General features: G+C 34.1%; 1 protein-coding gene across 1 annotated transcript in view; it reads left to right on the top strand.

Moving 5' to 3' along the window:
* The first annotated feature begins 587 nt into the window (after positions 1-587).
* LOC133142177 (thyrotropin receptor-like) overlaps positions 588-12,584 on the top strand; it is a 28,173-nt gene continuing 16,176 nt past the window's right edge. Inside the window, exons 1-6 of the mRNA XM_061263238.1 lie at positions 588-754; positions 1,440-1,511; positions 4,546-4,620; positions 6,190-6,264; positions 6,439-6,513; positions 10,647-10,724. Of these exons, the coding sequence (XP_061119222.1) occupies positions 588-754; positions 1,440-1,511; positions 4,546-4,620; positions 6,190-6,264; positions 6,439-6,513; positions 10,647-10,724 (542 nt within the window). The remainder of the gene's footprint in view (positions 755-1,439; positions 1,512-4,545; positions 4,621-6,189; positions 6,265-6,438; positions 6,514-10,646; positions 10,725-12,584) is intronic.

Below are 12,584 nucleotides of genomic sequence, written 5' to 3'. Positions count from 1 at the left end.
GAAGAAATGATGACGATGATGATGATGTTGAATAATAATAAGAAAAGGCTTTGCTACTTGGCCCCCAATAAGAAAAGGTACCAACACACTGTGTTCCTATGCAGCTCCCCTGCTTGGCCCCCAATAAAAAAAGGTATAAACACACTGTGTTCCTATGCAGCTCCCCTGCTTGGCCCCCAATAACAAAAGGTAGAAACACACTGTGTTCCTACGCAGCTTCACTGCTTGGCCCCCAATAAGGAATGTGGAATACAAAGACATGCAGGATTTCGTCATTTTATATTAGGCAGAAATATATGACAATGGTGTGCAACGCATGGTTGGTAACTGCAATTCCAGAGTCCAACGAAAGAGAGCATAAAAGCCATCCTTGAGCCCTTTGTCAGGGAGCCTCTTATCCAGTGCTGTATTACTGACAGATATTCAGGAGCTGAGAAGCTGCAAGTGTCAGGAAAGAAAACAAAGGGTTTAACCAGCATTAGCACATACTTTGTGTTGTTTCTTTTAATACAACATAACAGCACTGATAATTTCACCAGCTCCCAAAAGTTTATGTTGCTTTCAAATATGGTAACAAAATGAGGAAAATGCTATATTTTATGCCTGCACTGCTCAGTGTCATATCACCAGCCTATATCCTGGGGGATTCTGAACCATGTCCTGCTATCTGTGAATGCTCTGAATGGATGACCTACACAATTTCCTGCTTTGATATTGATGTAATGCCTACATTTCCTGCAAGCACAGAAACGCTGTAAGTACATTTTCCCGTGTGTTGCTTTTTGAATGTATTGCCAACATCATCCACGTGTGTGTTTTGTGTGAACAGCAGGATTAAAGTGCTCTGATTTACTTAATCTCACTATACCCAGTAGTTTTGGTAAAAAAAAACCTGATAGTTGCTAGTTATATATATATTAAAATAAATATAATATTCTATAATTATAATGTAATATAATAGTTATACATATTTGAGATTATGAGTTATTCATAGTTTAGAATAAGTATTTTTAATTAATGTAATATAATAGTAATGTCATGTAATTATCATATATATATATATATATCATATATAATATATTGTTATTATATAATATACATGTATGTTTTTCTTGGTCAAGACAATCAAATGAATATATTGAATATACAATCATCTATTTACTATATATGACAAGAACATATCTCAAATTAATATTTCTATGCACATATTTTCTTCTTTCCTTCATCTTTGCCTATATTTATTCACTGTTAATTCTGCTCCAATGATCAGTTGAGGTCTCATGAAACCGAAGGAGGTATGTGTGCCTCTGCCTGAACAGCCCAGAAAAATGGGTTCATTGTGTTTTTGAAATCCTTTTTAAATGTATTATATTATGCTCCACATATAAGCGCTACTATGTACTAGGTACAATACTATGTATGATGTATGTCATAAACAGATGGCTCCTGGAGACACGACTCACAGCAGTTCCACACGATGCCTTTGTGAACATGGTCAACATCTCAGGGATGTGAGTAGAAACATATCATTTTATTTCTTCAACAGCATTTCAAATGTCATGTACTAAGTTCATTTTTTTTACAATCACTTTGGTGCTAATCTCACAATTTTCAAAGTTTCTAAACTTGAGTTTCAAAACCTTAGACACAAGACTCAAAAATGGTTAGCGCTTGGAACAGAGCCTATCCTCTGTTTAAAATCTTGCATTGTGCATTCATAATACACCGTTCAGCCACAACATCAAAACTGTGCTTAAATCAGTTTTTTCATGATTAAAAATGCTTTAAACCTCATAAACTTAAACACTTGTGTACTTATATAAGCAGATAATCATAAGTGAATTGCATTCAAAAGTTTAATTTTAAAATGAAAGTAGAAACCTTGTTTAGTCATTGGGATGGGTGCATTGTTTTGTGATTTAATTATCGTGGTACGTACTGGTGTTCATGATGACGTCCATCTTAACACATTCTCCAGGACCTGTAGAATTTTTCATATTTAAAAAAAAAAGAAGACATTTTTACATTTTACATTTACATTTGGCAACCTGCCATATTTATAAATGCATGGCATCTAATCCCAAGTAGGTTTCACTCTTCTTCCCTCCATTGGAATTGCATGGTGCTGCATGTGGTGAAACTTATGTAGGAGTAGATCCCATGCGTTTTGAAATATGGCAGGTGGTCTTTATTATTTTTTAAATATGATAAATTCTACAGGTCCTGTAGCACCTGTTACGATAGACGTGATCATGAGAAAGTACCAAGTATATATATACCAAGATATTTAATATTTAATAACAAAACAATGCACCCCAATGAGCATACAAAGTTTCTGTTTTCATTTAAAAATTTAACATTTGAATGCAATTCGCTTATGATTATCTGCTTATATAAGTACCCATATCATAGTACTGTGTCATTGTGATTTGGTTCAGTAAACAAATTATTTTAGGTTTATATATATGTATTGTATTCAAGCAACTGAACAAGTTTTTTTTAAATGTGCTTTTAGATTATCCGTTTTGAGTTTTGAGTTTTGAGTTTTTCATTGTTATAGAAAGGACAGATCCCCTACATCAATGTATGTTTTTGGAGCTGTGCTAAAAATCTGTAAGTCTATGGAAAGCTATAGAAAGTGATTTCACTGTCTAGGTTTAGTATACAATGGTGCATTTCTTCCCCTTTGGGGAATTTGTTCTCAAAGAAACAGTTGTCTCTTGTCAGAAATAGTCGTTGCTAGGCATGGGTTTATTTTCTAGTCAGTAAACAATAAACTGACAGGCAATAAGTAAATATCTATGTCCAATAATCTCAACAGAAGAAAATCTTTTTCCCCTCAACTTTACAAGAAAATATGCAATATTTCACATATGCTGACTTCTGAGTCCTGCTGTAGCTGAACTCAATGTTTACATGATACAGTTATATATTTCCTTTATCAAGTTAACTAAAGCAAACGTGATCCTCTTGCTTACAAACTGACCAGAAAACCAGGCAGTCCATGGAACAGGATGTAACAAATGTGGTTATCATGAAAGAAATTGGTTCCGAGGTTAAATTCAATTTAATTTAATTAATATATGGAGTATTGTACCATTGAGCAAGGTGCTTAGCCATAACTCAGTTCCTTTCAGGAAGCCACTAGCAGATTAAATGCATTCTTTGTAAAAATAAATCTGTTAATGTTGACTGATAACTACATTGCATGTAAGTGTTTTGCCATTAAAAAAAAAAAAACATAAAATGAGTGTTCATAAATGTAATCTAAATTAACAAAAAATTAATCTGAAAGACAGAAATAAGATCAATTAAATTATCTTGGTACGTACTGGTGCTCATGATGACGTCCATCTTAACACATTCTCCAGGACCTGTAGAATTTTTCATATTTAAAAAAAAGAAGAAGACATTTTTACATTTTACATTCACATTTGGCAACCTGCCATATTTATTAATGCATGGCATCTAATCCCAAGTAGGTTTCACCCTTCTTCCCTCCATTCGAATTGCATGGTGCTGCATGTGGTGAAACTTATGAAGGAATAGATCCCATGCGTTTTGAAATATGGCAGATGGTCTTTATTATTCTACAAGTCCTGTAGCACCTGTTATGATAGATCATGAGAAAGTACCAAGAATGTATATACCAAGATATTTAATATTTAATTACAAAACAATGCACCCCTGCCCAATGAGCATACAAAGTTTCTGTTTTCATTAAAAAATTAAACGTTTGAATGCAATTCACTTATGATTATCTGCTTATATAAGTACCCATATTATAGTACTGTGTCATTGTGATTTGGTAACAATAATTGATAACAAATTATTTTAGGTTTATATATATGTATTGTATTCAAGCAACTGAAAAGGTTTTTTTTTTAATGTGCTTTTAGATTATCCATTTTGAGTTTTGAGTTTTGAAAAAATACCTCAAGGTTCTGAAATTAGTGCCAAAGTGATTGTAAAAAACTTTAATAATCCTAGCTTGCAAATAGTTGTGTTATGATGCAGTTTTTAATTTGTGAATTTTGGTGTAAAGGAATAAATGGGGAACATGATTGTACTTTTTCCTAATGATTCACATTATACTAACATTATATTATGATATCATACTTAAACATTTTGTAGGATCAATGATATTAATTATTTATAGCATATAAGTGATATGTGCAGGCAACACCCTTCATAAAAATGAAAAGATTAACACAAATGAGACATATAGGGGAACTTTTATTTTAACACAATACTTTTTCAAACACAAAAAGTTTTACAGTAGATGTGGTTTAAATGGTGCACTGCTAACACAAAAGAGGGACCACAGGAAGTGCTATTAATGGCCTATGTGGTGCTAAAGATCATGATGAAAATGTATATTCAAAGAACATTACATAGAACTATTGATATTCTTCTTTCTATGCACTTTCCATTTCCTTGCCCATTGCCCTTAAAAAGACAGTGGTGTCCGGACTGTCTAGGAACTTGGCACACATCTTGCCAGCAAGCTGTCTATTGACAGATTTCTCTGGCTGTTTCTTTCAGATACATATACGGAGATGTGATATTGAAGAGGCTGGAGAAGCACTCATTTTACAATTTAATGAAAGCCACCCACATGTAAGTACTGTAGACAAACCAATTTGTTTATCATTGCTTTTTGAGATATACCAATGTAATTGGGAGATACAGTTAATAGCAATATACAGTGGTGTGAAAAAATGTTTGCCCCCTTCCTGATTTCTTATTTTTTTGCATGTTTGTCACACTTAAATGTTTCAGATCATCAAACAAATTTAAATATTAGTCCAATGTGGCTGAATTACAACAATTCTGCAAAGATGAGTGGGCCAAAATTCCTCCACAGCGCTGTAAGAGACTCATTGCAAGTTATCGCAAACGCTTGATTGCAGTTGTTGCTGCTAAGGGTGGCCCAACCAGTTATTAGGTTTAGGGGGCAATCACATTTTCACACAGGGCCATGTAGGTTTGGATTTTTTTTCTCCCATAATAATAAAAACCTTCATTTAAAAACTGCATTTTGTGTTTACTTGTGTTGTCTTTGACTACTATTTAAATTTGTTTGATGATCTGAAACATTTAAGTGTGACAAACATGCAAAAAAATAAGAAATCAGGAAGGGGGCAAACACTTTTTCACACCACTGTATATCCCTACAATGTTTTTGTTCCACTATGTTATTGTTACCTATTTTAGTATAATCAAATATTCTCTTATGAAGTTTACTTATTACACCTTGCTTTGGTTTTGCTGTCTATGGACATAATATCCAAAATAATAACTTAATGACATAAATCCTCATGTTATCTGTTTACTTGTATAAACTTGCAAATGCAACCTTATGTAATAATATTATGTTGAAATGTATCGCTCACGGTATGTACATAACTCGGTATATTCTGGATCAGTAAAATATGTCACTCAAGAGAACTGTTTAGGTTCGCTAATGTTGGGCTGCTGTGTGCTAGAAAAAAAAAAAAACATCTAGTTGATGTGAATGTGTAAGGTAAACATCAAAACAAAAAGGGTGAAACATATGACCATTGGTTTAACTACTTTCTGATAAGCACAGTGATAGGTAATTCATTGAAATAAAAATTATTTCGCTGCTTTGGCTTGAACCACCCTATGCCAATATTAGTTGATGTCTGGTTTCTTGGGTCATTAACTATGCACTATGTACTGTAATATCACAATTTTCTTTTGAATACTATGGTTTTGGATGATATACTAAAAGCTTTCTCATAGTAAATAGTATGCTAGTATGAAATTTCAGATCCAGTGACTAGGTAGTGACACAGACTGAACTGTCCACAAAATATGAAAATATAGTCCAAATAACATAATCACTTACTGTAACAAATTGGCTCATGGGGACACAGATGAAGAAAAAACACCTATGATTACATGTTCTTGTAAGAAAAAAAAAGATTGACTGTATTTTGACCACATTAGTACCATTGACAAATAATTAAGTGGGTACCGTCATTTCTTCTTTTTTTTTTTCTTTTCTGATGTGTGGTGAAACCACTAGGTTTCAGTATTCATATCAATAGGTTGACAGCATATAGCTGATTAAATTGATCTCTATTGTAAACTCCTTGCACAAATCGCAAAATAAAATGACCAAAATACCATTACAATTGACGTAGCTTTTCTGTTTTCCAGAGAAGTACGGAATACCAGGAGTTTGGCATACATTGACTCAGAGGCATTTAAGAACCTACCAAATCTGAAGTACTTGTAAGCATTATTTCTTGTGTTTCTTTCTCTCTCCCTGTCAGCCTCTGTCACCACTGCTACCCCTCCCCCTCTACCCCCCCCCCCCCCACACACACACACACACATACACACACGCAAAGACTTGGTTTTCATTTGCTATTTCATTAATATCTTGGCTCTCGGATTTCATTGCAGGGGGATTTTTAATACCGGGCTTTCAGTATTCCCTGACCTGACCAAGATCAACTCTGATGATATGAACTTCATACTGTAAGTTATCTTCTTTTCAACCATCTGTTTCTTCATGGTTATAGAAAGGACAGATTCACTACATCAATGTATGTTTTCGGAGCTGTGCTAAAAATCTGTAAGTCTATGGAAAGCTATAGAAAGTGATTTCACTGTCTAGGTTTAGTATACAATGGTGCTTTCTTCCCCATTGGGGAATTTGTTCTCAAAGAAACAGTTGTCTCTTGTCAGAAATAGTCGTTGCTAGGCATGGGTTTATTTTCTAGTCAGTAAACAATAAACTGACAGGCAATGAGTAAATATCTATGTCCAATAATCTCAACAGAAGAAAATCTTTTTCCACTCAACTTTACAAGAACATATGTAATATTTCACATATGCTGACTTCCTGTTCTGAGTCCTGTTGTAGCTGAACTCAATGTTTGCATGATACAGTTACATATTTCCTTTATCAAGTTAACTAAAGCAAACGTGATCCTCTTGCTTACAAACTGACCAGAAAACCAGGCAGGATGTAACAAATACGGTTATCATGAAAGAAATTGGCTCCAAGGTTAAATTCAATTTAATTAAATTAATATATGGAGTATTGCACCATTGAGCAAGGTGCTTAGCCATAACTCAGTTTCTTTCAGGAAGCCACTAGCAGATTAAATCCATTCTTTGTAAAAAATAAATCTGTTAATGTTGACTGATAACTACATTGCATGTAAGTGTTTTGCCATTTAAAAAAAGACATAAAGCGAGTGTTCATAAATGTAATCTAAATTAACAAAAAATTGATCTGAAAGACAGAAATTAGATAAATTTAATTATTTTGGTACGTACTGGTGTTCATGATGATGTCCATCTTAACACATTCTCCAGGACCTGTAGAATTTTTCATATTTAAAAAAAAGAAGAAGACATTTTTACATTTTACATTCACATTTGGCAACCTGCCATATTTATTAATGCATGGCATCTAATCCCAAGTAGGTTTCACCCTTCTTCCCTCCATTTGAATTGCATGGTGCTGCATGTGGTGAAACTTATGAAGGAATAGATCCCATGCATTTTGAAATATGGCAGATGGTCTTTATTATTCTACAAGTCCTGTAGCACCTGTTATGATAGATCATGAGAAAGTACCAAGAATGTATATACCAAGATATTTAATATTTAATTACAAAACAATGCACCCCTGCCCAATGAGCATACAAAGTTTCTGTTTTCATTAAAAAATTAAACGTTTGAATGCAATTCACTTATGATTATCTGCTTATATAAGTACCCATATTATAGTACTGTGTCATTGTGATTTGGTTCAGTAAACAAATTATTTTAGGTTTATATATATGTATTGTATTCAAGCAACTGAAAAACCTTTTTTTAAATGTGCTTTTAGATTAAGACAGAAATAAGCCTTTCTTTTCCAAACACCTTTATTGAAGTAACAAGTATAAATTGTTGAAAGTATATAGTATACACATGAATGCTAACAAAAATATATTTGAAAATTGAAGGTAAAAGGTCTTTAAAAAACAATTGATAAATATAGCTGCAAGCAGCAATGAGCGGGCCCAAGCACCATGGGCGCAGCCGCCTTGGTGGCATAGATTACATTATTGCATTATTGCATAGTTGTGCCAATGACATGATTAACAATATGTACACACTTGGAAATAATCACCTTCCTAGGCAATGTATAGTGTGCACAGGAATTCCCCTTTGATCAATGAAGGTGTTGGTGCCACTATTGGAATGCGTAAAACTCCTGTTGCCAGATGGTGGCGCTATAACATTGAGCCGTTTTTGGTATATGGATTTGATTACACTCCAAAAATAAACATATTTCTACATTTTCAGCCACATCGGAAGATGTCGAGTGAAATTAAGACCACTTCCTGTTGCCAGATGGTGGCGTTATAACATTAAGCCGTTTTTGGTATATGGATTTGATTACACTCCAACAATAAACATATTTCTACATTTTCAGCCACATCGGAAGATGTCGAGTGAAATTAAGACCACTTCCTGTTGCCAGATGGTGGTGCTATAACATTGAGCCGTTTTTAGTGTATGGACTTGATTACACTCAAATAATAAACATATTTCTACATTTTCAGCCACATCGGAAGATGTAGAGTGAAATTAAGGCCACTTCCTGTTGCCAGATGGTGGCGCTATGCCATTGAGCTTTTATTGGTATATGGATGAGATTACACTCCTGTTGGCGGGTCGAGACATGAAATTGTACACCTCGCCATGGCCATACCGTTTGACATATCAAAAACATCCTGGCAATTTAGTATCAGGACTATCCTGAGACCATTCTCACTGCCTTTGGTGTGAATGTGATGAACCCCCTAGGAGGAGTATTTAAAAGTTTGGAAAGTGTATGTTTAAAAACACACAAAATCTGCAATGGCTGACTTCCTGTTTGCATATATTCATCGATGCAAATGTGAAATGTGTTTGTCTTGAGGAGACCCACATGCCTACCAAATTAGGTGCATTTATGTCGAAGCGCATGCCCACAAAACAAGAAAATACGATAGGGGGCGCTGTGGAGTCCCTCAGCCACACCCAGGTCTGAGCATCTGATAGATTCAGTTGACCATCACTTCTGGTGTGTGTTCAAAATCTCAAGACTTTTTACGCATGGGAAGCCCCTCAAAAATGTCCATTTTACTGAAAAAAAAAAAAAAAAAAAATCTTTACAATTACAATAGGGTCCTTCGCACCCTAGGGTGCTTGGGCCCTAAAAATGAAGAACATATAAAAAGAAACTACCAGGTGTAGACATATTAAACAAAAATAATAAAATGAGTTTTTTTTATTAATTATTAATTGTATTAATTTGAGAAAAACACTTAACTATTTAATTAATTATTAAATAGTTTGTTTTTTTGTATTATGGAATATAGCAAGAAACAGAATGAGATAAATAAAAAAACATTCTCATCACTTTTTGAGCAAGTTGTGCAATGACAGTAAATATAATGTTTGCATATTAGGTGTTATGAATTATACACCTACTAAGATCATGCCAAAATGTGCAAGTATATGTGCAATATAGTGAAACACAACTGGTTTCCATGCAGTGTTATCAGCATAGTTCTTCCATTCAGATAAATTAGGAGGTGCAGTATAAATGCACAGTCTCTCTCTTGCCATTATCAGTTTTTATTTACAGTATTGTTATATCTTCATTGGCCACCCTGGTATTTATTTCTGTGCTGACCCATTTTTTCCCATACAAATATCTCTGGGCCTCGGTTCAAGTCCTATGAAGTATACACTTCAAAAGCCCACCTAAAATTAATGGGTGGTCTGCATATTTCAGTAGATGTCCCTAAACAATAGTACACTGCTTGCATTCATTTCTTGTTAAAAGTTATATTACACACAATCCTTCTATTATTTGGACTCTTGATGCAACCATGTGTGTGGTGGGAATTTTAATTTATTCCTGTAAGAAAACACTCAGAGACAGAGACAGTAAATAAAATCCAATCTTTACTATGCGCATTGGGTCCAAGTTACATGCAAAAACAAGGACAAAGGTTTTTCTCCTTTGTCTGGATATATGTATGTGCAGAGCGCAACAAATGTACGCCCCCTTTGAATATTAATATTCCCAATGATCAATATTCAAAGCCAATCCACCACTCTTCTCCTTACTACAGATTATTTATTCACATCTCCCCCCTTCAAGGTACTGTTTATGCAAATACATGTTCTCAAAACATTCCAGCATGATGTATACGCATATGTGCAATTAACTGCGCGTCTGAGAAATCTATCTTATCTTGTTTTAACTCCCTATTTCCAGGAAGATAATCCCCATGGTAGCTTCCGTCATGAGGTTTTATGTTTTTGGTTCTGCAGGCTCTCAGGCACCAAGACAAGATAAGGCCCATGGTACAGACAGGGAGAGACATTTCCACTCACACAGTTACAGAAAATAATATTCATTAGCACAAAGCAAGTTATGGTACTTTAACAATTATGTATGATCTGGATCACTCCAGCATAAGCAATTAATAATAGGATAAGCACTAATAATAGGATAAGCAATTAATAATAAAATAATCACATGAATATATAATTTCAACAACAATGTGTGCTTGCAGAAAATTTTTCTTAGTGCTCTCTTTTTATTTCCACAGTGAAATGGCTGATCATCCCTACATCACAGCAATCCCAGCCAACTCCTTCCATGGCATTACCAAGAATGTCCTGACTGTGTAAGTAATGCTGCGGGTGCTGATTGTGTAAGAATAAATGTTGTTGCTTGAGATTCTCAAAACTAAAGTTAAAACCATGAGCACGGCAACATTGTGAACCATCATTAAACATGTTAATTTGTGGCATATTAACATGTACAAATGGTCACGGATACTCTTTCCTCTTTTAAAAATAACTAGTAACAGATAAAACTAGACTAAGATAAAGCTGGATCTTTTTTCGAGGATTGTGTGTGAAGCTCAGTTTTATTTCCATGGCCTGTTCTATGAAAGCACAAATAAAACCATGGACTCTGCAACACTGTATCTTGTTATGGTTGGAACTTTATTTATTTAAATAATTATTTATGTTTTGTACATCTCTGTCCTTTGTCTTCAATGAAATGGTAAAAGAAAAAAATCCTCTTATAAAGACTTGCCCTAATTAATGCCATGATGGCCATTCAGTCAATGACATCAACAATAAGAATTCAATAAGCTTTATTACAGTTAATAAAGTGTCCACATTTTCTTTTGTAGGTAGCATATGTGACTCAAAAGTCACATAAGTTAACCCCTTAAGTTTTTCCCCTTTTCTTGACACAAGCTTGAAAATTACAAGATAATTACTCTACGTATTACTTAAGCAAAGAAGAAGCCCAAACACAGTGAAAGAGGAAGCTTTTATCCTCACTGAAAAGATACTCTGTTTTCGAATGGATACAGATTATTGTGGCTGATGTGGTTAGAAACACAATGAAAGCCACAACCAAAACACTTGAAAAATCCCAAAAATGAGCATTCTGCATTGTTATGCTATGCCTAGGACACATGGAAAGTAAATTATACTAAACTATACTAAACTAAACTGAATCATCAACTGAATCAACTGAATTATACTGAAAAAAAAGTGTCCGCACTTACCTCCGCCTTGCACCCCCCCCCACCTCCCTACCCTCTCCCAGCAACAGGTTGAGAGTATCATAAAAAAGAATACAATAATGACAATAACATATAAAAGAAATTTCTAAATCCCTCAACAACTTTTTATACAAATTTGACATACATTAAACAATATTTGGAAAATAAAGTTATTGTCATACATGCAAATTGAACAAAAGTGAACAGAATATAATGACAAAAAAAAGAAAGATAATAGTTTTATCATTTTCTAACAATATTTACAGTTTTAGGGCAATTCATTCATTCTGACTAAAGGATTTCCTTTTCCTTTTTCCTCTTCTTATTTATTTCTTTATTTGTTTTTTTTTGTACCTATTGTGGCCTTTTCTTTCCACCTTTGAGTTTGAGACTTAATTACCAACTATATTCATCATTTACCTGAGATACCAGGTTTTCTACTCTGCTGTAATGTTTTAAGATTGATAAGTACCCAACCCCCATCAACAAGTCAAACACATTCCACAGTTTCACATGCTATTTCTTATTAAAAGCAGGCTGGCTTCTTATTTATAAGCATACTGAATAATAATTAAATAATTTGAGAATGTACTTAGATGCTCACCTTATATAAAATGGGGTTACGTCACTGAAAATGCCCTCTATTGTGGAGTCAAAGGTTTTTCACTGTCTTCCTCAGAAATATTCAGTCAGATGATAGACTCCTTGGAAGTCCTCTATTTAGATGTAGGCATGCAAAATAATTTTTTTGTTGTAAAACATGAACCTTTTTAGGCATGAAATCGAAAGAACTGTATTTGCATGCCAAAATTACATGCAAATAATTGCTGTGTTGTTTTATGCAAGCCTAACCATCTATACCCAGTTGGAAGTGGAATGTGATTGGCTAAAATTATTTTCAGTCATCACTTCAATAATATGTACATAGTCACACTGAGGTTGATTGGGCATGGATGGGGA

The sequence above is a fragment of the Conger conger genome, chromosome 1 (assembly GCF_963514075.1).
Source record: "Conger conger chromosome 1, fConCon1.1, whole genome shotgun sequence".
NCBI classification, from domain to species: Eukaryota; Metazoa; Chordata; class Actinopteri; order Anguilliformes; family Congridae; genus Conger; species Conger conger.
This window is presented reverse-complemented; position numbering and strand designations above follow the sequence as displayed.